We start from the raw sequence: 27,653 nt of genomic DNA, 5'->3' as shown, positions 1-27,653 counted from the left end.
ATTATTTTTTGCAAACTCAGAACATCACATCTTGAATTATCTCGTAATTTTCGTATTTTCTCACAAAATGTTGACGGTTTATAGTACCTGAAATTTCCTGTTATATCTCAATTATTTTAAGGGTATCTAAGAAATTTCGATATTTCATCTCGAAATTCAACACAATAGTTATCTCTACTAGTTTCAAAACTTTTTATCTCGACATCTCATCTGAATTTTTTTAATGGACCCAACAAAAAATTCGACAAATTATGTGCCAGTCAAAATAAAGTTCATTGTTCAGTTGTTCATAGTGCAGTGTCAGCATCCATGTGACTTCCTGGTTTGGGTAAATCATGGAGGTAATTGAACAGACCTCCATGGGTAAACCAAGGCTTTTGTTGGACGAAAATGCAAGCATTGATACCCTGTGTACGTAAACTCAGACGGACAACCCGAGTATGACCCTCCTTAAATTGTTGGTGCCCTTCCATAGACTGTTGGTGTTTCTTCAACTGAGAAAGTCTGGCTCTGTGCAGGTAATGCCTATTTCTGATTTACTTCATCTTTGTTTCTTTTTATGAGGATTACAGTCCATTTAGTAAATATAATGGGAGCTAGAGAAAGGTGATTGAGAGAAAAAGAGGTATCACTATGCTCCACTATTTCACCACTATGACTAATGAAGAAACTTAATGGATGTATATAGGAATTGGAAAAGAACCTTGTTATTGTGATAACAGCACCGACCAATTATGTTTACAACAACTACTTCAAAATCATGATAGAAATAGATCACCATCAGCTTAACCCCACCAGAACTGTATTGAATATCGATATACTGACATTTGATAAAATTATTTAGAAAAACTTAAAATTTGGTATTTATATATTTATATATATATATATATATATATATATATATATATATATATATATATATTGAGTAATTTTAATTGATTGTCTGTGTAATAAAATAATGTACAAAATTAAATAAAATTCAATTTTGATCACAATTCCTTTTCCTCAGCAAATGGTCAAATAATAGACCATTTCCTGTCAATATCATCTAAAGACTGGTTACTGTATTGCAGGAATTAAGTAACCAGGGTTACGTCCCTCCCTCCCCCCCCCAACCCCACAACCACCAGTATTGTCAAAAACCTGAAAATTACCAGTTTCTTTAATTAGAAGGGCCCCCTTTTCATAATGAATAGCATAACTTTTCCATTGTTGTAATAACAAAGAGATCTTTTGTGACATAAAAGAATACCTTTGTTGAGAAACTAAGAAAAGTGTTAAATTAGAAAGCTTCCTTTTAGTGTTGAAGAGTTTAAGAAATTGAAGTCATTAGAAAGTACCATTTTCTTGAATATCGAAATACTGACATTTGATAAAATTATTTAGAAAATCTTTGGTATATATATATATATTGAGTCATTTTATTTGATTGTCTGTGTAATAAAATATTGTACAAAATTAAGTAAAATGAATAATTCAGTTTTAGATCACCATTGCTAAATCTCACCAAAACTGAATTGAATATCGAAATACTGACATTTGATAAAATTATTTAGAAAATCTTTGGTATATATATATATATATATATTGCGTAATTTTATTTGATTGTCTGTGTAATAAAATAATGTACAAAATTAAATAAAATGAATAATTCAGTTTTGATCACAATTCCTTTTCCTTAGTAAATGGTCAAATAATAGACCATTTCCTGTCAATATCATCTAAAGCAGGGTTGTCCAACCTACGGCCCGCGGGCCACAGTCCGGCCCGCCGCAGAGTTGCGTCCGGCCTGCCAGAGATGCTTCTACGGTGCAAAATTTTAGTGAGCAGATTTATTGATAACAATTTGAAGCTATATAATCAATCATTTGAACCTTCTGGGTCCAAAAAACTGCATACAGGTCAGTTTGTGTGACACTCTCAGCGGAGGGGGGGGGGGCGGCTGGACTTTATTCATCTGTTTTTTCAGGAAGGAAAATAAATCGAGCATATGGGTTCATGTGGCCCCCTCCTTCATCATAATCATACCATGTGGCCCTCCTCTGCAAAAGGTTGGACAACCCTGATCTAAAGGCTGGTTACTGTATTGCAGGAGTTAAGTAACCAGGGTTACATCCCTCCCTCCACCCCCCCCCCCTCCAACCCCACAACCACCAGTATTGTGAAAAACCTGAAAATTACCTGTTTCTTTAATTAGAAGGGCCCCTTCTTATAATGAATAGCATCATTTTTCCATTGTTGTAACAAAGAGATCTTTTGTGACATAAATGAATACCTTTGTTGAGAAACTAAGAAAACTGTTAATTAGAAAGCTCCCTTTTAGTGTTGAAGATTATAAGAAATTGAAAGAAAAAAGAAAAGAAATTGAAAGTACCATTTTCTTGAAAAACATAAAAATACTGTAATTGTGAAACAGAATGCACAGAAGATCCATTTCATTTCGCGATTGAGGTGAGTTTTCGGTTTGATTCCTCAGATCATTCTACTCCACTGAAGTTTGGGCATCACCCTTCATCCACCTCTGCCTAGGTGGTAGGATGACCAAGTATTAAACAATCTCCCCCATCAAGATTATTCAGTAACTTCTGTGAAAAAATACTTCGAACATAAAAGTTCAAAACTGACTGCGGAAATTACAAAGCAAAGAACTTGTTGGCAAACATGTGATTGGACGATCAAATGATCACATGATCATGATCCTGCACTCTCCTTCTTCTTTTAGTTCATAGACATTATTTCGCCGTTTTAACAATCCTGTTTCTCTGCCATGATTGAAAGCTTCGTTATCACTTTGTATTAATATTCCCTTCTCTGTTAGCAAGCCAGGAGAGATCAACTCTAGAGGACAGATCAACTCTATAGGACATATCAACTCTAGGGGACAGATCAACTCTAGAGGGCAGATGCAACACTCAGAACAGAGCCACCAGACACCGGTATCACTTCTCCTGTTATGAACGAAGCATCGTCAGATAGAAGAAATGCTACCACGGCCCCACACTCTGCTGGATCTGCAGCTCTGGAAAAGGTAAAGACATGACACACAATCAAGAGCAGCTGGTCTGTTTCATTATTACAATTAAAATGTATGTATGTATATATGTATATTAGATCCTCCTGCAATCAGGAGCTCGCCAAGAAGCCATCATTGGCTAATCAAAGCCTCAAGCTGACCGAAGTCAGTCTCTTACATTCATATTTAACGTCCATGATTATGAATTGTTAATTGTCAACAACTCTGTAAATGGACGACATACATTAATCTGGGAGTGACTCGATAATGAAACCAGTGGTCCAACCAAACCCTTCCCTATGCACACCCCTTCCCCTGGGCAAAGTCATACTCTCTTTTCTTCACACCAGTATAAAACAATATTTCAATGTGATGAGATCAATTTTATTCTTGACTATCTTCGAAATGGAGCAAATACTGGGTAATGATCGGGAAATTGCTTGTAAAGAGCAATAACATGTCAACAAGTTTGTATGCAATAATGCTGCATGTATCTTCACTGTGTTTTATAATATGTTTATTGGTCAACATATAGACCAATCAGCATGAGGTAATTTGACTTGGAATGTTCACATGTATCGTCATCAATCGTCATTCATCTGAGCTTGTACTTGAAACAAGTTTCCCCAGTGACAAATGCTGCCAGGCGCTTACTAACATGAATCTACACACCAAATGTGAAATTCATGCAAGCTATGCATGGTAGGTTATCATGTTTACTAGCCACAGCATCAAATATACACACACACAACTGGCATTTTTAACATTCAGACTGAGGACCCCATCAATTTTATTCCATCGTTCGCATATCATGGTTGGTGGTGACAGCTCAACACATTGATAAAAGATAGCTCCTCATAGGAGCAACTTAGCAATGGGTGGGTGATAAAAGCCATCCATACAAAATAAAGGATAGATAGGTACTGTAAAAGTAGCTCTCAATAGAATTAGAAGAATTAGGCATCGATGCAAATATTCCAGGCTTATGGTAGCAGCTACAGTATACATTAGTAATGGAATAATTGACTTGTATTAACACTGATTATTGTACAATGTAGCAGGACCGTGACACTGATGCACTAGATCAACCTGGATGGAACACCACTGTAGTTGGTGATGTTTAATATTAAGGTTATACCTCATTGTACTAAGCATGGTTACCAATGACATGGTTCATGGTACAGTAGTGATGGAATTGATGATGCATTTTAAAATTGGCTGTTAATTGTAGAAATATTACACAGCGTTGGTTGGTTGGTGATGATGACTTTTAAACAGCAAAAACCTGATTTGTACAGGAGAGCTCAATTGATCATGTAAATAAATATGACAGAATTGTCAACTAGTAGTTTAAAATGCTGATAAATTGTGTTGTATGGTTTTCAAACTTTGTGGCTACTTTAGAGTAAGTTCATGTGGCACAAAAGTGACTATTTAACCCAAATTACACGTCCTCCCACCCCCTAACCCCTTATCCCATTTACCCCTCCCCCTCGATCACCACTACTCAAAATTATGAGGAAGTGTCTTTTGTTGATAAATATAGCATAGCGGTCCTTACAGCTAGCATAGAGCTGAAGCTCAGTACAGTACCATCATCAATTGATTTGTTTACCCAAACTGTTTGCTTTCGTAGGAGATACATAATAAAACATGATGAATTAGTTTACCTTCTCATAAATGACATGTCAACGACGGCTGGTGGCGGACTTGTTGCATCAGGATAGAAAGTTTTATAGACCTGTTGGTGGAGTAGTTGTGTACTTTTGTTAACTTTAATTTTAATGAAACCTACAAAGTTGATTCTGCTGGTTGTTAATAGCTACCTATTTGTAATACACATTATAAGCTGCATTGTATTATTTGATCCTTACCATGTTTACATGAACATGCAATTAGATTCATGTTAACCTATAGTGGGTACAACATATAAGATCTTACACACCCTAATCATGAGAGATTGGATATGAAAACTAGGACCTATTACATAGTCTAATACTATGAATACTATGAAGAGTGTTCCTTATAATAGGCGGTTACAACTGTTAAATCTCACCACACTGGAGCTTAGGAGGTTACGTGGGGACTTGATCCAGGTTTTCAAGATTGTTTATATGGTTTCGACAATTTATCCTTTACCGACTTTTTCATGTTTGCTAACAGTAGTTGGACCAGAGGTCATTGTCTTAAACTCCAAAAGTCACATAGTAGGATTAATATTCAGCATAACTTTTTTTCTAATAGGGTTGTGAATGAGTGGAATGGTTTGCCTGAGAAAGTTGTACTTGCAAGTAGTGTCAATGGGTTTAAGAATGCTTTGGACAAGCACTTTAAGCATTGTAATCGGGTCTGAGTGTTTGTGTCTTCAGTTTTTCCCCTCTCTTTATAGGGTCCTTGATGGGGACTTAAGTGTCCCTCCGGATCCTTTTTTTCTACTAAACTAAACTAATACAGAAACTTTTGCATCCCACATATGAAAAAAAAATGCTTGCACATCTCTCAATTGTACACATTCTTGTAACGGTCCTCATGTCATTTGCTAGATCAAATCTAACAGAACATATTTTCCCTTATCTTCTTTAAATCCAATTTAATCTAAATCACCGTTTAGTATGTACAGACACTGCAGGGTGTCAAACACATCAATGCAAAAGTGCTGATTTTCGTTTCCAAAAAACAGACTGAGAAACAACCATATTTAATTACTGCTTGTAGCTATGAGCAGGTATGACATGTTCAACATACAGTATAGGCTTTCACCCTCAGGCTGAAATCTACATACGTGTGTGTGTATATGTGTATAATTTAATGTGGTTTTAAACAAATTAAATATTTGTGTCTATTATGTGAGGTGAGAGAAACCATTCTCCTCAGATTTTCACAAACAGGACAGACTTATGCAAATCCATACCACCCCACCTCCCCCTCCCCCCCCCCACATACACCTTGTCCCACAAACTAATACTTAAAACAAAATGCGGGCTAGCATCAAACAAGTTGAAAGTACCAAAATGCTGAATGGAGTAAATGTTTTAAAGGCTTACAAGTATTAATCCCAAAATATAATAGAATTTCAAATCATGGTCACCATTCATATTCATTCTCCAAGAAGATTACAGAACTGCTGAGCCCCCCTCCTCCTCCCACCCCCCCCCCCACCCCTCAGGCCAGTCAAAGGAATTTTTCTCAGACTGACACATTTAACTGTTTTATTTAGCACTCAACAATGTCTAGGTATAAAGTGATGTATCACACCTTCCATGTGATAGTTATTTTGGAGCCGTTAAACAAATTTTAGCACCCTAAGATTTGGGCAATGTTCAAATTTAAATTTTAAAATTTTAAATTTACCTTAATACACAACAAATTCATAAGAAAATAACAAGTGACTTACCCCTTCAAGAAATTGAGTGTTAATTGGCCCTGGAGCCAAACAGTTGATTCTAATGTTATCTTTTGCCAGCACTGGAGCTAATACTTTGGTCAAGCCTGTTAGAACTGTCTTACTGACTGCATACGGCTGAACAAACTGTATAAAGAAAAGATATGACAAAATCAATTCATGAAATTTTAGGAGGAAAAACAACCTCTGCGAAATTGAAGAAACTAAAGTCTGGTGTGTGCCAGTTCTATATATAGAAGCGAGGTAGTAGAAAATATCGAATTGCTTACAAATTATGAGCCTTATAATTCAAACGTGTATAGCTTGCAGAGCAGATCATGTTGGGGATTAAAAATATGGGATTAATTATAAATATGGTATTAATTCTAAATGTGGTATTAATTATAAATATGGTAGTCACATCCTGTGATAAGATACTGAATGAAACCCGTCGGCCAGACTTCATTGTATGCATCTGACACTCCAAACCCCAACATTTTTCATGCCTAGAAAGTTACCCATTTGGTATAATTAAGGCTGCAGCCCAAAACTGGCCATTTTGGGTAGTAACACAGGTTTTCCAGTTGAGCTACCAAACTGATCACTTATATCCTTTCTCAAAACTTCATTTGTATTTTTAGAATATTATATAATAATAGGTATGAATTCTCAGTGCACAGAAAGAGAATGGTAGCTCCATTAAGATAGAACCAAGTTGTAAAGGTTTTTTTTTAAGTCTACAGAATCATGTTTTCACAAAGCAAAAATGAATAGTCTGTTTTCAAGAACATGCTTCAGTCACATCTACTATGCAGGATAAATTCATCCTCATCCCTGCTCTCTCTCTATCTCTCTCTTATGCTGAACTACCAAAGTTAACTACTCAGGGGTATTAATTTTTCTTAATGTATTCTTTGGTACTCTTCCATGCATAGGCGTAGGAGGCGGGGGGGGCCTGGGGGGCCGCAGTCCCCCCAACCAAAATGGTTTGTGAAAATTCAGGCAATATGCTGAGAATTTTTCGGGCACCTACTGAAAGAAGAATAATTTGCAATGTGTTTTTCAATGGTTAAACTGATATTATTATTATCGTTATTATTGTAATGACTTCCCCAATAATTCTAACCAATATGGAAGGGTAATAACACGGAAAATATAACCCAAATTTTCACGCGCTCCGCACGCGTTCAACATCTAAATGTGCATATCATATAGGCATTCATCGGTTAGTGGCATGTGATGTAATAACCGATGAATGACTATATGATATATGCACATTAAGATGTTGAATGCGCGCGAAAAATTTTGGTTATATTTTCGGGCAAGTGGTTACAGCCCCTCCAAATCAAATTAGGCTCCTACGCCTATGCTTCCATGACAAGTCAATACTCTTATTCTTACCATTCCAAAGGCATCAGGATATAAGGCTGCTATCGTAGAATTGATGGCAATAGCACCACCACTGTACAAAACAAACAGGGAAGAGAAACGGAAACAGAAATTTCTTAGATATAGTGAAATTATATTTTTTGCAATGAGCGTTTTTCTTTAGTTTTTTTAATAAAACTAATAGTTGTTTGTTTCTTCCTCCAGGGTAAGGGAAGGGTGGGGAGGTAGTGAGTGAAGGTTGGGGGAGAATCATTCTCTCCCCCAAAAAAGTGGTACTATTTGTATAGATTTTATCCAAGGATATGGTTTAGTCACAACCATATTGAAGTAAAACCTTTAGTTGCTACCCCCTCCCCTTTCTCGCCACTCCACCTGTTACTGCTGAAACTTTGTTTCTTAAAGCCTTGGTGTGAAGACTCACGCACAAAGAAATGTCTCATGCCGGTCATCTGACCTAGTTTCGAATGATGTGTAAAAGAAGTGTTAGACACCACCATCGATCCCAGAAAATACACACACAGCTTGCTACCGTCGGTAATTAGACACTAGTGTACAGTAAATACATGGCAATACCCACAAAACAGTGTACATAGCAGAGTGGACATCTCAGGTCGAGAAAAAAGATAACAATGTATCACGTTTCATTACTGTCTGCATTTTGTAGCGACACAAACAAAACGTCACTTGCAAGCAACAGAAAGTTAACTTTTTTCAGAGTGCGGCATGCAGTTTGGGGCAAATCTTCAATGCCTTTAAAGTATTATAGTGTATGCATTAGTTAATGACAACACCAGACCACTTAACAATTAAAGGACATCGACATCATACTGCACGGCCTTAATTTAAACAAAAACTAAAAATCACGATGTTTGCAGTGATCCCATTTCCAAGATCTTAGAGAATATCATGTGCATTTCATGCCATGATCTTTTTGAAACCAGCAGGAAACAGCCTGTGAAAACTTTCACCGCATGAAAACTGGTGTTTTCCTTCTACACCAAACGAAATCCCAAAGAAATTCATTCTGAAGAATTCAAAAAATATTTTACTAGCTGTGTAAAATATCTCACCCTTCTTTATTCATGTGCGGCACGGTTTCACGTATCATAAGAAAAGTCGACTTCACATTGACTTTGAATAACTGCGTGAAATGGGGAAAAAAATGTAAATGTTAATACACTGCTTGTAAACAAGCAAATAAATGAAAGGACATTAGCATTGTCCCAAAAAGAAAAAATAAAGACCAACAGTAATTAGGTTATTCATGGCTCACATTCCTGCAAAACTTTACTGTCATATTCAAACCATTTACTTCAGTCTTCTTAAGTACCCAGTAAACACATTTTTTTTTTAACTTTTAGAATGAACTGCAATACTGATTGGTAACAGTACAAAAATTGTTTTGTTTCATAGTGGACTGTCAATGGTAATTTGAGGGGGACACTTTTAATTTTTACATTGACATTAAAAGCTAATGAACTTGTGGTGAAAAGTAAATAGAATCAAACAAATGCTCACCTTGTTAATGAGGTCATTTGAAAACTCAAGTGAAGCTTATGGTTTTGCAAGCACCTTGCTGATTTTAAAAGTATAACAGACTCCAAGGGATATCTCATGACATCCTAGAGGTTAACAACCAACACTATGCTGATACATTGACACTAGTAAAATTTGTCACTTTACACGTCTGCCTGAGGATAAGAAATATTTCAACTGACATATCGAGTCTGGCAATTACGACTATTATATGAGAGGTGTGGGTGGTTTGGAATGGAATGGGTACCAGCTTGCAACTATTATTTATTTATTAATTAATAAATTACACATAAGAAAGTAATGAGGAGCATTGGTCTTTCCAACACTTACAGCTTTTCTTTTCCAATGAATATTAAATAAGCTTGAAATCAAAATGTAAACAATCTGTAGATCTGTGAGTTATACTCATCACCACTCGGCAAACATCTGAAAACTTCATTATGCCTGAAATCAATTCAGTTTTGTGCACTTTCTCCTGTAAGTGAAGCTTTTGAGCTGAAGAATATGATTTCACTCTGTGAAGGTAATTAAACCTTAGACAACTTGAGTAAAAACAACTTACTATGTAGAAATATATTATACAAATTATAAAATACATAAATATAGAGTATGTCCTTACTTTGTCCCATTCTTGTTCTGTAACCTGCAGTGGATGAAAAGGACAAAGAAAACGATCATTTCGTTTCTAATAAATTAATTCCGTTAAAAAGATTACAGAAAGTCGACGGCCTCTTTTGAGCACTAAAACTTGAACACTTTTAAACCAGGCAACATGTCTTCTGCACCAGTGGTATAACACCAAGGTACAGTACATCTCGTACCTCAACCCTTTCCCTCCCCCTCACACCCCTAATAACCTATGCCATTTTTTTTTTTACATTGGTGACCTCAAATGTCTTTCCTTCAAGGCAGTGTAGCAATGGAAGAGGGGACAACCAATGTGGCCCTCCCTCCATGAAAATCCCAAGCTACATACCGTATTTCTAGCTACATCTACAATTTGCATATCGAAAAACGAACACAATTGCAAGGCAGTATGGGGACGGCACAATGAGTGCAATTACGATACCCATAACTATTAGTGCCAGTACCAGTACAAGGCTGTCAGGCTAACAACCAGTACTTAAACTTGCCCTAGTATCTATGCTAGTGCTCCAAAATCATGCTCTCATTTAGTACAATTGTGAGTACAAATCCATGAGTGTAACTTAAAGCTAGGACACAAGTACACCTAGTACTGACTCACTACAGTCTAGCATGTTATACTATACCGAACAGTTTGCAGAGAGGGATCAGGAGTGAAGGATCGGGGGGATCAGAGGGCGGGTAGCATATATGAGACAGGTAGCTAGTGTATATGGATTACTTGTATCCTCAACTCGTCATCATTGCGTTAGTAATTAATATTTTAACCTACTACCAAATCACTTCACCGTATCAACAGTAGCCAAAAGTAGTCTCACTTCATGGTACAAATCTCACATACGTCCTATATGGTACATCTTAAAAACTTCTGAAAGACGGAATTTAACATATTGTAACATAAAAACTGACATCAAAATGCTATTTATGTATAAACTCACCAGCAGCATATCACCCTTAAAGGGATTGACTCCAGCGCTTACAAACAGTACGTCAATAACACCATAAGTTTGAAGAGTCTATTGGAGGAAAGACATATTTTGTAATAGGATTTCAAGCATGTTCTTACCTTTTATTGCTGTCTCCAGCTTTTTCTGGGGTGCATCACGACCATCCTTCTCCATTACCCTATTTAACTATGATCTATGAACGATGCACCCCCAAATCCAACCACCTCCCCATGTCTCCCATCTTTCCTACATTCAATTTCCCATTCATGAATGGTTGGTTATAATTAATTGGTTATATCTACCAACATTTCAATACAATACAATTTACTTACAAAGTCAATTAATCTTTGTCTGTCTTCTTTCTTTGCTTGATGACATACCATCCCTGAAACTTCAAGTTTTTTGGCTCTAAGTTTTTCAACTGCAGCTTCAACTTTCTCTTTTCGTCGACTACTTAAGACCACCTTAGCTCCTTCTTGAGCTAACCGTTCTGCGACTGCTAGACCAATTCTTATACCAAATGAAAGAAAGCAAACATTTATTTAAGTATCGGTTATAACAAAAGGAACATGATCAAAAACATATAAGATTCAATGGAAATGGATACATACAACAAATAACATTCATGAACAAAAATATCATTAAATAAAGGACAAAATAATGTCGAAACTTAAATGTTATCGATTCACTTGAAATGAACCCTCAATACTTAAAAATTAAAATGGAAATGCTACAAAGTAGAATTTATTTTAAAAAGTGTACAGATATTAAAATAAATAAACAATGGATATCAGACAGATACTGAGCATTACAACCAAACAACTGTTAAAATGGCTTTAGAGGAATCACCAATATTTAAGAGCTACAGATGGGTTAGTAGAGCACTGACAGGATCTCTGAAGCCCGTTTTCGCTCTTTTGATATCAAAAGAGCTAAAGTGTGATCTGCATGCACGAATACTCACCCAGCAGTCGAGGCTGTGCAAAGGGCAACTTTCCCATGAAATCTTCCATCTTTCTGAAAACCTTTTGATATGTAAGCAGATGCCATGTTCTGTGTTAAATTAGAGTTAAAGAAAAATCATGTTGTTTTGATCCGTTTGACAATGGTGAAGGAAGGTATAGTTCAAGTTAGAGAAATGATGAATCGAGATAGCCAAAGGGCATGGAACCAGGTGTTTAGCTCGAGCTAAACACCTGGTTCCATGCCCTTTGTTTTGTCTTTGCTAGCTCCTTTGTTCCCTCTTTTATCCATTTCCAAAAGAAACGCTACGCCTGTATACACACTACCTGATGCATATTCCTTTACATTTTCATGTATAAAAGCTTTTCAGACTATGACCTCAACTGTCCTGTGTAATATACAAGATGTGTTGTGTAATGTGTACTCACTTCAAGTCAATCCTATTACTGTACCAAGTATCGAGTTCATCTGGGATTCACTTTTGGAGTTAAACAGAGTGTTACTGTACATAGTTTTCAAAGTTTGACATCTGATGACTTCATATGACCTTTGAGCTCCACAAAAAACAGCTCTGGGTTATTGCACCCAATCAGGTGGATACATATATACCAAGTATGAAGTGCAAGTTACATTGGAACAGCAGATCAACACCATATTGCATGAAGTTCACCCAAGCTCCACTTTTGTAGTTATCATGTTAACAATGAAGTTTCCTTATCTCAAATGATTTAACTTCTTAGAGACACCAACCTTTTGTCAATTGCAATGATCGACCTACATGCAATGTATGAAGTTCCTCCGATGACCTGTGAAAATCAAAAAGGTTGTTATACATATGCACAATGCATACATACTCTCACATTCACATACAACATCACATGCTTTCCTCGCCTTCAGCAAGGAATCCCAAATGATAAGGCAGTAAGTTTTGAAACTTGCTGGTCATTTTAAATTAAGTTATAAACTATGTATCCGATCGTCAGGTAATATAAGGAAGCACTCTCAGTTGTTTAACCAACAAATAGGCCAATGTTCCAGTGCATTCAACTGATTTTGGGGGAAATTTAATGTGCTAGTCCTTATTTCGTCCATCTTCAGAAAAAAAACAGCTTATTTATTAAGGTGATGAGGCAAACAACCACAAACTTGCCCTGTCATCATTATGTCACAGTCAAACAGTATGACAGTAACCTATAACATCTTGTAGAAGGCCATTTAGCATATAGTCACAGTACAACAGATGAGCTAAGCTCCCGCCCAAGAATGCCCATGTCCCTAAAATGTGCAGCTAAATGTCCGTTCTTCCTCTCCTTCCCCAAACCAGCTCCTTCTTAAGGAGTCATTCTGCATGTGTAGGTGGGTGGCGCCATTCCAAATTGTGACATGTTTTTAAGAATTTGCGCACAACCTAAAAGTGTGCATTGTGCAATGAAGAATACAAATTGGTCATGCCTAGGCCTACTATAATCTATGCTGTAAAAGATGTGGGTTGGAAAACCAGCATGCACAATTACAACTGACTAGACTAGGCTATAGCCTACAGATAAGCTAGACCTCATTCAATTTGGGAAAGCGGCCTGATTAATATCTTACTTCTTAGCAGAAGTTTTCAATTACAATCAAATGCCAGGTACTGTACCTTCTGAAATGAATTTAAGGAAACTTAATTACCAACACTATCTATTACAGTAGCATGAGATACAGTTGATGACAAAAAAATCTAGCATTGGTACCCTAACTTAGGCTATTGTGATGAACCATAACAAGTGTTGTGAGTATGCAAGTTTACTTTGGCTTGTGATCATCCAGGGGCTGCTCCTAATCTTGAGTCTCACTGAGTTCGGCCAGGCATCTTTGATTCAGGCAGAAACTGATAGACGACTAATTATAATCCATAAATTACATATACTTATACATGATTGCTTCTGAGATACGGACGATATCTCAATTACTGTTTCAAGTGTTTGCCTTTCAAAGGTCGAACTAGCAGTTGTATTACTATTAATAGAAGTACTGTACTGTCGGCCGAAACTAATTTTGGTAGCATAGGCTAACTACTACTAGTAGTACATTAGTAGTACATACTGTAGTACTAGGCCTATAGTAACATAGGCTAGAGATACAACTTAGCGTGTTACTCGCTAGGCCTAATTACTACCAAAGAGTACTTTTAAAGGAAAGTCACACAATATAGGGCCTGGGCACGAAAACCAAACGACTAAGCTGATCCACCTTCAACCCAATTACTTGGTACTGGTAGTTCAGTTTCAAACACGAATATAATTTCAAAGATAGAGTTGATCAAATTTTAACCTTGTCGTCTGCAATCAGAATCTAAGTACATGTACTGGGCAGAGTCGTATGGAACGCCAATGGGATTATATCTTGAAAGGACAAAATGATAAATAATAACAACACGCGATGATATTTCAGAATAGGAACACGATGAAAGCATCAAATGTAAACGATTTAAGATAGAAACAAACGATGATAAGAAACTTTGAGGTCCTTTAGTCACATTTTAAAGAGCTGTTTTACACTATATCAGAATCAGTTGCGTGTGAAAACTTTCAAAGTTTGGGAAGGGGAGGGGGATGGGGTGCCATTCAAAGTTTCTCACCACTGACTTAGGTAAGGGCGTGAACATATTAAGGAAGGGTCAGGGGAGAATCAAGGATTTTCTGATTATGATAAAGGGAGTGCGGAACCTGGTGTCGTGGATGCCGATTCTCATGTGGACTGGGGGTATTGGTGTCTCACAACCCCACCCTATACCCCACCCTACCAAAAACTGTTTTAACATAAAATGGGCATTCTGAGGAAACTAAATTAAGTCTATGTAGGTAGCTTTAATGCAAGGTTTAGCAATATAAGCGCGTTATGTGAAGTGGGCGGGTTTTACCCGTTAAAGTGGTCTAATTAATAATAAATTCCCCACTTGAACCTTTTCTCCCGACTGACGATGGGAGGTTCAGGCACCCCCCCCCCCTCCCAAATAGAAACGGTCCAAAATTCCCACAACTGTTGATGATACAGGGCATGCACGATTGGAATATAAATCATCAAATAATAAATAAAATCACCAATGGTAACACTGCAAATGTACCGCCTCTCACCATACCCGCTTGTCTTGGTACAAGAAGAGGTGGAAGTGCAGCTTAGTGGGCCTACTTCCCAACCGATGTATCAGATCTCGTTGCTTCTAAGTTTCCTGTTTCGCTAATGAACGAATATCTAAATTGACCGTCAATTCTCCTTATTCAATGAAACTATTGTACATGGTGATAACAATGTAGGCCTACATGCTTTATAGTCTAAATATACCCTTTGTTTCCCTTTGTTCTGGGGGAGAGCCAAACTCTCCATGCATGGAGGTAGGCTTACTTTGTTCTGCGGGAGGGCCGAACTCTCTATACACGGGGGTAGGCCTCGTTCACCCCACGGCAGCACCTCTCTTTTATAAAATTATAATGTTTCGCCTTTAGCATTCACATAAAGATTCCGGGCACTACCTAAATCAGTCGGGGGAATATTGTGGAGTTTATTATCGTTTATTAGCACAATCTTACAGTTACTTGTTTATGGACCTATATTATATAATCTAAATATGCCTCAGAATGCAACATTTGACGTTTAAATGTTTTTGTTTACTTTCACGGTGGGAGAGGACGCTACCCACCCATGCACCTCCTACATAGAAGCGGGTTCAATAACCCCGTTTCAGTCTCTCTCCTTTATAATATTCTTATTCGCCTCATTTAAATAAATGAATTATGAAGTCCGACTCGAACATTGGTAAATCAGTTTGTAACTATACATTCATCCTCATGCGGACTATATAAGCAAGTTTTGTGGTCATTATACAGAGTGTTATAGTTTACTCCTAAACATCATCACTCTGAGTCATCACATGTCATGGCATATATACGGTATTTATAGCACATCTCGGTATCTTATCACAGGCTTGTAGCCAAGGGGGCGAAGGGGCGACCGCCCCCCCCCCCCCCCTTGAGCATATTTTTGGGGTATGTTTTTATGATATCGCTAGTAGTCAAGCTTAGATGCAACTTACAAGACCTGGAAAGTGCCATTTCCAGCGATCTGGGAGGCATTTTCAGCCAAAAATTATTTATTCAGCCAACTTATGGTGGCGCTACGCTTAGATAGTTTTCAGAGCCGTATATTTAGAGAGTTCGGCCAACTGGCAATTTGTGACGTCATATGTTTACAATGGACGCCATGATAGTTCCTTAACAGTTGCGCGAAATCGTGCAGAAACAGTGCAACAGTACAACATCTATACAAGAACTATACAGCTAGCCCACTATTGGTAGGCTAGTAGCGTTTACTTATATGGGAGAAATGCATTTATTGTAGCACCACGTTCGAAGAAAATTTCAACGTAATTAAAATCATAAATAATTCAATTTACTTTAACCGTTCGTCACGAAACGAGAGGTTATTCTTATGATGAAGGTCTACGACAAGGTAAGTGAAATATCCATGCGAAGTAGCCTACAGTAGTAAGTCAATAGGCTAGTATTACTATTTAGTAATAAACAGACAGGGTGAACTGCTAATGCTCATGGCTCTAAATCATGTGAGCTGTATCTTTGTAGGGATACAGTTGAACATTACAGTTGTGTAGGACTCGGGAGCTTCTCATGCCCACAGGCACTCGTAGCTTTATGTATGTGTATAGTACAAACCTATAATACATACTGTACACCTAGTTAACTTTATATAAGTACCTAGGCCTAGCCTACATCATCATGGTAAGGCAATGGTTAGGGTTTATCACTACAGTCTATCGGATTACTATTGATTTTCAGTAGGCCTATCAGTTGTTGGCTGATATAAATGATAAAAGAAAGTAGACAGGTCTTTAATTGAAATTCGAAATAATTTTATTCATATCACATACAGTATGTACAATCATATCGATTTGATCAGGGAATATTAACTAATGATCTACACTTAGATGACATGTGTACATTAGAACTGTCAAATAGTAAGGCTATAACTTTCAAAGTACTTCTCTTACATTCTGAATATATTGGCTATAGCTGGCTGGAATATTCTGTCAAAATTGCAGTAGGCTATACCCAAGTGTTCTTTTTAAATTGAGTTAGCCTAAATAACTGAATTATATGAAAATCTTGAAAAGGGTTAATAATGGCTTAGAAAATCTGCTTTTGGCAGATTTCTATAAGAAAATTATCTTTATCTGCCACTATACGTACAGTACTTTCAGCATACACAAGTTACCACAAATGGGTCTGTTCACATTAAAGCGCCCAATTTGGTTGCCTGAGGTACCAAATTTTCAAAATACAGTAAAGAACTTCTATTCTAAGTAAATAACATAACTAATATCTGCAATTTATAAATCAGAATTGATCAGAGCTTTAACTATTCTGGAAATTATATTCAAGATGGTTGAAAGTGTGACAATCTATAAATTTTCCAAAATTTGTTCTTTTTCAATGGTGGTGTGTAATTCCATTGCTCCTACATTTGGGAATTCTGTTGTTAATTTCTTTATTAACACAAAATTTGCTATTGTAAGACAAGTTTTCAATGATATTGATGATGTTTTTAAAAAAAACATTAGAGTATCGTTAGCAAAAATTAAATTTTCCTGAAATAAAGTTAAAAAACTTTTTCTTTAAAGAACAAAATTGAAATTAATAGTAACAATTATACCATAAAATTAAACCACAACATAAGCACATATATTAACCAAAAGCTGAAAATTCTGGGTCATGTCCTCTCAGAATTTTTTTTTACTTGACTGTTGTTTCAGACATCACTCCTCCAAAAAGATCTTGTTTCGGACATCACCCAACAATGTTTACCTAATATAACCTAATATTTAGTAATAAAACAAATGATGTTCATTGAAAGGCAATAATAATGAATAGAAAAGCATTTTAGTAAACTGATAACTGTACTAAAACAGATATATGAACCCTTCCTTGGTTCCAAGTTCAAAAAAAAAAAAAAGGGATACAAGTGATCAACAAGACAATTAAACGAAGGCCATGCTTGTTAATACTTAACAATATGTATATCAGTTCATCACGATATGTGATGTTAACAAACAACATCAAATTCATTTGAAATAATGAAAAATGCAAACACTTGTTTCATAGATTTGAATAAGACTGTCTTGGACTATGTTTCGGACATCACCACAACTGTATTAGGACATCACTGTAATGTTTTCTACACAAAGCATATCATATCAAAAGTTACATTTGTTACATAGGTGTCTTTGTTGTTGTCAAGCTACCTACAAGGTATAATGTCAGTTTTGAACTTATTATAGTTCAATACCTCAGTGCTCATTGAAAGTTACTTAAAGAGCATATCGGACATCACTGAATGTTTCGGACATCACCTTGGAAAAATGTTCACATAGCTGCATAACAATAATACATATTTCAGCAGGTAACAACAATATGAAGTAATAATTTTTGCTATTCAAACATGTTCAAGAAACAAAAGTCTGCTTCAAAATATACACAACAGTCAGACAATAGCAGATTTACACTAGATATTATGAATTTTTGAGGGAATGTTTACTTACTAAAACACCATAGACTGGGGAATCAACAAAGTGTACTGAAAAATAATGGCACTGGAAATTCTTGGGAAAACAAATGCCCTGAGGCACATATTTTCAAATTAAACATCTGGACAAAGTTGATAGGGTCAATGTCCAATGTTTGGTACTATCCAGCCATGGACATAGAAAATTCACTTTGCAAGAAACATTATTTGAATATAATTATATTCCAGTAATACTATCATTATCAATAACACCGAATGGTACCGTACCAACAACAGTAACAACACTAAGATTACTGTTTACAGCTCCGTTATGTGAGATTCAATATCATTAATGATCAAGTTGCTTCATCTGTAAATAGACTGAACGATCTCCTCGGGTTGTGATAGCTAGATATGGGATTACAAACATTAACATGATAAAATCAGTCCATGAGATACATACAGTATGTCTGTGTTGTTTGGCCATAAGAAATATACATGGTTCACTTTATCTATGCCATATACTGAAAATATGGTTATAGAATCCTTTTTAACTTTTACGGTTTCCACATATGGGCAGGTCCAAGCTATTTGCACTGTGACGTACGGGACATTTCAGAGACTTAAATTTGTCTAAAAGTTATATAAAATCTATTTTTCCAGAAACTTTTTCAGGTTTTCATATTTGTTATTGCTGCTGCTTTATTACAAACTCATGAAGATTTCCTACACTTGCTTTAATTAGGTCCCATCTTAATTAATGTACAGTGTGAAGTACGGGACCAGAGAATTTTGTGTTTTTTTTACTAAAGAGCAAAGCTGAAACCCCTCTGAAATTAGGAGGGCAGTGATCAAGCTGTTATAACTAGTGAATAGCCTAACCTTCCAAGGGCTAAGCTGTAACATATTAGAAAAAAATATGAAGCCATTCCAGTACAGTGGTTACACAAATTAAAATTGTCCTGTGATGTACGGGACATGTGACGTACGGGACAATTTGCCTATACAAATTGGCTATGAAAACTCATATTTTTATTCCTGAATATACCATAACAAGCTGATTTCTACATAAAAACATTAATTTGGATATGCCAGAACAATGTCATTGGTAATTTCATGCCATATTTCCTTCTTTCTGGGATACGGAACAGAGCAGTGACCGTACTTGTGAGATCATTCCACGTAAAACATGGAATGCGTAAAGTATTAATCTACTCTACACATACATCAAATACTCATACCATCAATTCTAGCTTTTTTAGACTACAAATGATTCAAGATGCAAAGTTTTGGTGCAAAACTGTGTTGGTATGTATACTGTACAACACTGTATCATACTCCCCACTAATGACCCTGAAGTTGAAATATGATCCATCCCATTCAAAATATACCAAAATGTCCACAGTAATGCCACATAATGTCCATATATGAAACTAGTACAACAAAGAAAACTCTATAGATCTAATACTGGTTATTGAACAAACTCATGGAGGTTTCATCACACAGTAAATCTGCATACCAGTCATAGAGGTCATGTACTGTACTGTAATGTGTTCCAGGGTGGTACTGATTATCTGATATACTGCATTACTCGCCACATTGCCCATTGTGATTTACTTATTAGTAAATGTATATATGTGGGCTTAGAACAGCAGAAAACACACGGTTACCTAGCAATGTATGCACCTTAACATTATAGTTATAGTCGTTGACCAACATTTATAGCCTACTGTAGTTAATGCCAAATCATTGAAGTACAATTACAGCAAGGGTATTGAACAGGCAGAACAGAATACTGAAAATGAAGCTATTTGGGTTTAAAATACTATGACAAACTTACGGTATGTCCTTCAAGTCTGATTTATTTACTTGATTTTATTAACCACATGCCTCATTGCCATGCTTTTACTACCTAACTCTCCACCTGACTTTTTACGCTGAATTTCTGTCTTATTTTCAGCCCTTAACTTTTTACAAAAGATGTGGAGACGGACATTCAGGTATCTTGACAGCAGTTTCCCTTTGATGTTGTGACACTCTGGAAATTGGCAGGTTGCAGTTGAATCAATAGCCAAGGTCAACTGTTTCTTGGCATTCCCCATGTTGATGAGGTCATCACTTCTATACTTCCTGAAGGTCATTTCGGCGGTCTTGAGGTATTGGAAAGCCTTTTGATTTGGATAAACGAGGTTACCTTCAGTGTACTCCTTATAGCTTGTTAATGTAGCCAAAATGGAAGATGATGGGGAAGTGGATTGAATGCTGTCCAAACAGCTTGAGCAGTGCTTATCATTTCGTTTCAGTCTAGATATGCAATAACCACTGAGGTAGTATAAGCTGTTTTCTTCATCTGTGGTCATCGGGTCAGGTGTTTGTCTCAGATGAATGTTCACCTCAGGAATGTCATGTGATGTTGGACGGTCTAGCGTTTCAAAACTGAAATCGGCGAGGAAGTTGTTCTCATCGTTTTGATAGTTTCCAGCATTTGGTGTCTTCAAGAACTGGGAGACGGTTATTATTCGCAGGGCATACTTGAATTCAACTGGGGAAGGGATTGGGTTTTTTGAGCGGACACTGCTGAATAGATTCTCCAAGCAATCTTGGGTGAAACGTGATGTCAGGAGGAACTTATTTTCCCTTGCCAGCAGTTCTTCTTGAAGGTCCAAAATTGACTGTGTTGACAGAATAATGCCTGTTTGGACTGGCTTCCAAGAACCTTTGGTTCCTATTTTGATGGACTTGAACATCTTTATCATGTTAGATAGAGTTGTAATAGCCGCTTGATATTGTCCTGGATTCACCTTACTCAGGGCCATAACAGGATGTCGGCTTGACATCAGGTCAAACCACCGGTTGCATTCATCAAGAAACCATGCAGTGGTAAGCACATCTGGTGAGTGACCCTCACATTTAACAAGGAATCGTAATGCTGCAGCAACAGAATGACTAAAAAAGTTCACTGCATGTGATACTTTCATTTTCTGGAAATGAGAAGGATTCAGTGTTGCTTCTGTTAATTTTGGGGCCAATTTCAAATCTTTGTTCTGCTGGAAACTAAAGAGATCTTGGACAGGTGTTACACTCACTTTATTACTTGGCAATTTGTTAGCTGCAGATATATCCATTGGGATGGTGATGATTTTGTGTGTAATCAATGCTGCCTTCAGGTTCTTGAGCACATGCGGCACATCTGCCAAGAAGTGAAGATAGCGATGAGGCTGACAAGGGTGTGGAATTTTATTAACAGTTACGCATTCTTTTCCACAGATGATGCCAAAACTTCGCCAGGTTGCTCGATTCATGCTTCCCATGTCACTGGTAACTGCAGCCACATGGAGACCTATCTTGTGCGCCTCTTGAATTATTTCTATTATTAATGGCTTCACAACAGCACCGTCATAGGAAGAGCCTGTGTAGTGGTAGGCCACCACTTGTTTCCACCGAGTGGTAATCCCACTCAACATGAACACTAGGCCATGAGAAGCATTGCCAACATGTCCTGGAAGTGTAACATTGCCAAGGACTTTACCACTTCCAATGTCATACTCAACACTTGGGGTTATTGACATCTCGTCAAGTGTCAAGCAACAATCTCGCTCTTGCTCCTTCATTGCTCCTACCTTTATGGCCAACTTCTGGAACACCTCATGCAGAACACCTGGCTCAAATCTAACTGCTTCCATCTTCCTTCGCAGTGTTCGTAATGATGGCAGTGGTTGATTTTGTGAAAGGAGTAGTTCGTACCCAGTTGTTCCACAAGCAAAGCGCAGTTGGAGAGCTTTCTTCACGGTAGCACTGCCCCATTTGTGTCCCCTGGTACTCTCTCTACCTATGGCTTTGATCTGGTCAGGAGCAAACAAACCTGCAAACACACTTTCCTGCCTCTTTTTGCTTTTAGCAATAGCTGCCTTCTCTTTCCTAATTTTCCTTAGTTCTCTCTGGGCACAAAGCAGACGATACCTTAGAGAACCTTCAGACTTTGATGGTTGATTACTTTGGCCTTTGTTACTTTGCTGATTTGGTGTGACTGATGATGTTGCATTTCCAATGTCACGATCTTGAATAGAATGCAAAGTCAAAATAAACACATAAGATACTGCAATATGATTTTTATTATATAAAATGTTAGTACACAGAGGAATAAAACCATTCCCCAGGACTGGAAGTAGGGAAAGATCATAAGACTTGCAAATTTGAAAACAAAATTAACAGAATTTTTTTTTTTGGCTCAAATAAAATGATTGTTTCTGCAAAACTATTATATGCAGCGTATTATCACGGATCATTTCTGGGTCTTATTTGTTTTAATATGATCATTACCCTTCCTTCCAGTTTTGGTCCCTTTCTTGGTTATTTGTGAGACCAGTTTTGTGCCCGGGACCTTCTGTAAACTTGCTACTTTATATTATGTTACAAATTTACAGAAAAGCTAAAGCTTTCATCAGCTGGGTGGCACAAAATATTTGTCTCAACTGCATGAATAGTTGTAAGCCTGATTAGTAATGTTTTTAAAGCATGATGTTAGAATTCGACAGATTAATTTGAAATTTGCATGATGAAGAGATTTGGAAGAAGAATGAATAGATTGATGTAAATGATGAAGGGTTTACTTAATACGAAATGAGTGAGAATTAAGCAGATAAATTTCTAGATTAGTGTGGAGGGAACAGGAATGAAATGACAAGTTCAGAAGCATGATGAAAGGAGTTGGAAGAAGAATGAATACTGTAGATTGAGTAAATAATGAAGAGTTGACTTAAGAAGTGAGTACCACAGCCAGTTGGAACACTGGACCTGTTTTCAATAATCATTTGCTTGAACAATTTTAATAAAGTATGATTGCCCTTTTCCAAGGTTAATTGATATTTTCCATCAAAAGTGAAATAAACATTAAATACTTACCAAGTTTATCATTAAACTGTAGTTGCAGTTCTTCATTTGGTGACCAAGAATAGTTGTGGTCAACTAATACATTTCGTTGCACTGGTGGCACAGAACCTCGCTTAAGTACTCTCCTTCTTTTGGGATGATTCCTATGCTGAAATAGTGTGGGGATGGCATCTTTCTTAAGCTTCCGCTTGCCTTCACTAAGACACCTTTCGAATTGGCTATCTTCAAAGTGAGCCTTTAAAATGAAAGTAAAGTTTTTTAAGAAGAAAGTAATTAAGTAATATTTAAAGTCCCATTCTTCATGAAAATAACATAAATTAGGGTGGTGCCAGGATTTCCCTGCTGGGCTCCCAGTTCCCAGTGACAAAATTAATCTTCTGAAGAGCCAAAGCAGACCTGCCGACCTAAAAACTTTTGAACCTGGAGATTGCAGTGAGAATTTGACAATTAACTACAAGAGTTGACAGGCACAAGGAGGCCTAGCCAGGTATTTTTGTCTTTTGTAGGATAAGTTAGCTGGAGATGGACTGGGCCTTTTCTAGGCTAAAACCTAACGTTAAGCCTGTAGGCCAAAGGGTAGGCCTGATGGAGTTTTCGACTGAAACTGTAAGGCCTAGCTAATTTAGTGATAAGTCTGTTAACAATTCTTCATTCAAAACGCTATTGCATAGCCAGCTAAGTGCTTATCCAAAGCCTATGTCAGGCGAAATATAGCCCTAGTATTGTGATGCCCTCCGTAATTAGACTATGTGGCCTAGGTTAGTACTTCTTTTGCCCAAAGCTCAAGTCGTATGATCGAGTGACGCAGCTAATTGTCTGCATAAAAGTAAGTTAGGCCTTAATCAGGCCTGCTGCAGTCAGACTTAAGGCCTAGCTTAAGTAGGCTAGCATTGGTGTAACTCTTAGACTAGCATTGGCCTAATTCTAACTAAGCTAGGCCAGGCTTTTTATAACTCAGTCTTAGCCCCGAATTAGCAAGGCGTATGCTTGTTCGTTTTGATCTAAAATGGAAGTAAACAGGAAATTCTGGCTTTTTATAACCAAAACATAACGATCTAGTCTTCGATAATGAGGCCTAGGCTATATATGCCTATCCTCACCTCACACAGCTTCGTACTATTTCCTTTAGACCGCCAGCCTGCCCGACCAACTTTTGATTCCCAAATCTTTCGTCTTTGGACGTTGGTTGGGAAACCAAAAAAACGAACTTGATCTTCACTTCGCTGGCTACATCCCCAGGCCGCACAGCAAGGCATAGTTGTATAATGGGCGGTTTTCTGTTTTTTAAACAATATAAATTTATTTTTACGCAAGTATTGTACTAAGTATGTATTGTATTGTTATTGTCGTCTGCTCATCGCAAAAAGTTTTTGATTTGGAACTATCATGGCGCCCTATGAGGGTGTGTCACCTCTCGACCAATCAAAATCGGTCCCCCATTGGCCAAACTCTCTAAATATACGGCTCTGATAGTTTTCAGTGCAGAATCTATGGCTCTGATAGTTTGCATACAGGTTCGCCCCTCCCTTGGCAAATTCCTCGCTACGCGCCTGTCTTATCATGCAATCAGGTAACAAGAATTATCTTGATTCAATACATGCGATCAAAATACGCACTCGGACCATGAACTTTGGCAATATGATATATGTATATTCTGTATCGGCCTATATATAAATTTGTGAAGCCGCGTTATAGGTCGCACTTAATTGGAAACGTTACGGTGTACGCTATAATGAGGGTATCCATACAAAGGAGTCGGTAAAGTTACAGGAACTTCGGCGGATCTCGGACACAGAATCTTCTCTATAGATAAAGGCTGGGAGTAAGTTGAGGTAAGCTTCGGGCATTGCAACGATCGCATGTCTTCAGTGCTTATACTTGTAGTTGCATACCGGGGTCATCATGTATATTAGATGTATTTCAGCTGTGTAATATTTTAGGGGACATGATGCGAAGAATCTGTGTCCATCTACATATGAGGTGTACATGACGTTAATGGGCCCATGAGGATTACGCATATCCAAGCCAAATTGGTAGCAATGTTTGTTTTGTTGAGTAACAACATCTATCATTAATTTATAGTTAATGTTTTTATTGATGAATTTTCTGTTTCTTTGAACCGTTCAGGATAAATTTCTCCAAACCATGGCTTCTGCCACAATTGAAAATCCATGCATCGGGAGATTTGATGGGAAAGTCGCAATATGCACAGCGTCCTCGGCTGGGTTTGTATTTAATGTACCCCCCCCCCCCTGTGCAGACCACTGTCCTCCATCTGTGTCATCACCATGTGTAGAAAGAACTTCACAAGTTACAGGACACAATTACTGCCCCCATCCCACTTTTATTCTTGGTGCACTCCTTAAAATTGTTGGTGCCCCTCCAACTCAGAATTCCCGATTACGGGCCTGTCCCTCGGGCACTACACGATTGCCCAACCGGTTAGTCCGCCTCTGAAGAGAATAATATGTTTTGATTAAGAATAACTTAACTAATTAAAGTCAAGGCGGTCCGTGAAAACTTAGTCTAAAAGTGCTGCAATTAATACATGATTCGATTCATCAAAAACATTATTACTTGTTAGCTTTAAATTCAGTCATATTTTTAAATTACAAATTTTCCTGAATTACATCAATTACATCAATACGAAATAGAAATACCGATCTACACTAACATTTAAAATATATAAATAAATAATTATTAAATAATAACTCAGGGGAACATTTTTTTCCACCTGCAAAAGAATAACTTTAGACTTTAAAAAGGTTGCTGAGAAATTTGCAATCACTTTCTTATTTTCGAGATATCAATATAGTAAAATAGTCAGATTTTGTACCAAAAATGTATCTCAGGGAACAAGCATAAATTCCTGCCAAACATTGACGAAATTGGTTCGGTGTTTTCTTGTAATACTAATTGTGCTTTTACAAAATGGTTATATCACCAAGTTCTTAAATAGATTCTGAGTTGCAAATGCTAATGTCTCGATTACGTCACATAAGATCTTCAGATGACGTCATCATGCTACTTAGACTATGTTCAATTTTTTACATGTTAAAAGTACATATAACCTCATGTGTCATTATTTGAACTATTGTTAAACATAAACTTGATTTTCTTGTTCAATCCAAAGAAACCACATTTAGTATAAAATAATGACATTTTCTTGGTTCCCTTCTTTCCTCTTGCCCAGCATTAGGTTATTTGCCTTTACTTGTCTTACAAGGTTTAGCATGCATTGAAACTGTATGACAATAGGTTTTCTTAACTGTATGACAATAGGTTTGAAAACGGTATGACAATAGGTATGACAATAGGAATGACAATAGGTATGACAATAGGTTTTCTGTATAGGTTTTCTGTATGACAATAGGTTTTCTTAACTGTATGACAATAGGTTTTCTTATTTAACGTTCAGCAAGTCAGCAATTGACATTCTTTTTTTTTTAATTTCCTCTCCTTTATAGTTGGCGGCCAAAGGTGGAAATCATCAAATTTCTCCACTTGATTTACAGCTGAACTTTACATTCGTTATTTATAAATACATTTCTTGCAAAGTTTATCGTTCTTGTTTAAAGCATTGGCCTGGCAGTCGCAGAACGGTTAGCTCAAGAAGGAGCCAAGGTGGTCTTAAGTAGTCGACGTAAAGAGAATGTTGAAGATGCGGTTGAAAAACTTCGAGCCAAAAATCTTGAAGTTTCAGGAATTGCATGTCATCAAGCAAAGAAAGAAGACAGACAAAGATTAATTGATTTTGTAAGTTTCACCTTTCACTTTTGATATATACTGACTGTCTTAAAGTCTGATTGGCTCGACGGTGTATACTTTACTATCTATTGTTAATGATCACAGTAATAATAATAAAAAGAAGTGAAAAATCATAGAAATTTTAATTTAACTAAACTGAAATCAAACAGTGTCAGTTCAAGTTAGAACGAATTGAGAGTGCGAATCAAATTAAATCAGGTCAACCAAATTGAATCAAGTCAAAGTGAAGCGAATACAAAAAAAAGATGAAATTAAGGCGAATGAAGAGCAAAGATGAAGTCATATCAAAGGGAACCAATTTGAATCGAAACTTAATCGGATAAAGTGCAAATGAATGAATGAAACACTATCAAATGTAAACATTTCCAATCGATATGAAGGGAAAACATTAAAATGATTGAATGAGCAGAAATAAAGTCAATTTATACAATAAGCAAAACAAATCGTATCTGCAAATGGTACCAATGGTTTAAGAAGAAACATTCCCAAATAACTGAATGAAATTGAGTCAAATTTTACTTTCAATATTCAGTTAAATCATATCGCATTTTGTATAATGATTCAA

General features: G+C 36.9%; 2 protein-coding genes across 10 annotated transcripts in view; one reads left to right on the top strand and one right to left on the bottom strand.

Annotated features, from left to right (window-relative positions):
* Window positions 1-909: 909 nt before the first annotated feature.
* Window positions 910-14,232, bottom strand: LOC139960690 (dehydrogenase/reductase SDR family member 4-like). Of its 8 annotated transcripts, none has more exons than XM_071959245.1 (11): window positions 14,189-14,232; window positions 12,626-12,681; window positions 11,877-11,965; window positions 11,245-11,422; window positions 10,904-10,981; window positions 9,940-9,963; window positions 8,855-8,925; window positions 7,797-7,857; window positions 6,408-6,542; window positions 4,684-4,754; window positions 912-3,019 (listed from the first exon to the last, which is right to left on the bottom strand). In XM_071959245.1, the coding sequence occupies exons 3-11, from the start codon at window positions 11,960-11,962 to the stop codon at window positions 2,893-2,895; spliced, it is 831 nt and encodes a 276-aa protein (XP_071815346.1). In that variant the 5' UTR covers window positions 11,963-11,965; window positions 12,626-12,681; window positions 14,189-14,232; the 3' UTR covers window positions 912-2,892. The 8 variants fall into 8 exon arrangements, with proteins under 8 accessions (XP_071815352.1, XP_071815346.1, XP_071815344.1 ...); XM_071959243.1 differs by having other exon boundaries at window positions 14,108-14,217; XM_071959247.1 differs by lacking the exon at window positions 14,189-14,232 and adding an exon at window positions 14,044-14,068.
* A 10,521-nt stretch (window positions 14,233-24,753) lies between these two features.
* LOC139960689 (dehydrogenase/reductase SDR family member 4-like) overlaps window positions 24,754-27,653 on the top strand; it is a 12,088-nt gene continuing 9,188 nt past the window's right edge. The window contains exons 1-3 of one of the 2 annotated variants that reach the window (XM_071959242.1): window positions 24,754-24,890; window positions 25,448-25,545; window positions 26,899-27,076. In XM_071959242.1, the coding sequence (XP_071815343.1) occupies window positions 25,466-25,545; window positions 26,899-27,076 (258 nt within the window). In that variant the 5' untranslated portion in view covers window positions 24,754-24,890; window positions 25,448-25,465. Of the gene's footprint in view, window positions 24,891-24,927; window positions 25,153-25,447; window positions 25,546-26,898; window positions 27,077-27,653 lie in introns of those variants that run through there. The other variant, XM_071959241.1, reaches the window with a different exon arrangement.

Source organism: Apostichopus japonicus, chromosome 19 (assembly GCF_037975245.1).
Source record: "Apostichopus japonicus isolate 1M-3 chromosome 19, ASM3797524v1, whole genome shotgun sequence".
NCBI lineage: Eukaryota > Metazoa > Echinodermata > Holothuroidea > Aspidochirotida > Stichopodidae > Apostichopus > Apostichopus japonicus.
This window is presented reverse-complemented; position numbering and strand designations above follow the sequence as displayed.

Bases quoted from the DNA above. Each gene is read 5' to 3' on its own strand.
- LOC139960690 (XM_071959245.1), bottom strand. From the start codon at position 11,962: ATGGCATCTGCTTACATATCAAAAGGTTTTCAGAAAGATGGAAGATTT. The intron at 9,964-10,903 runs GTGAGTTTATAC...CATCCACTGCAG, and splicing joins TTAAGGGTGATATGCTGCTG to GTTACAGAACAAGAATGGGA. The intron at 3,020-4,683 runs GTAAACTAATTC...TACCTTTTCCAG, and splicing joins GACATGTCATTTATGAGAAG to AGCTGCAGATCCAGCAGAGT.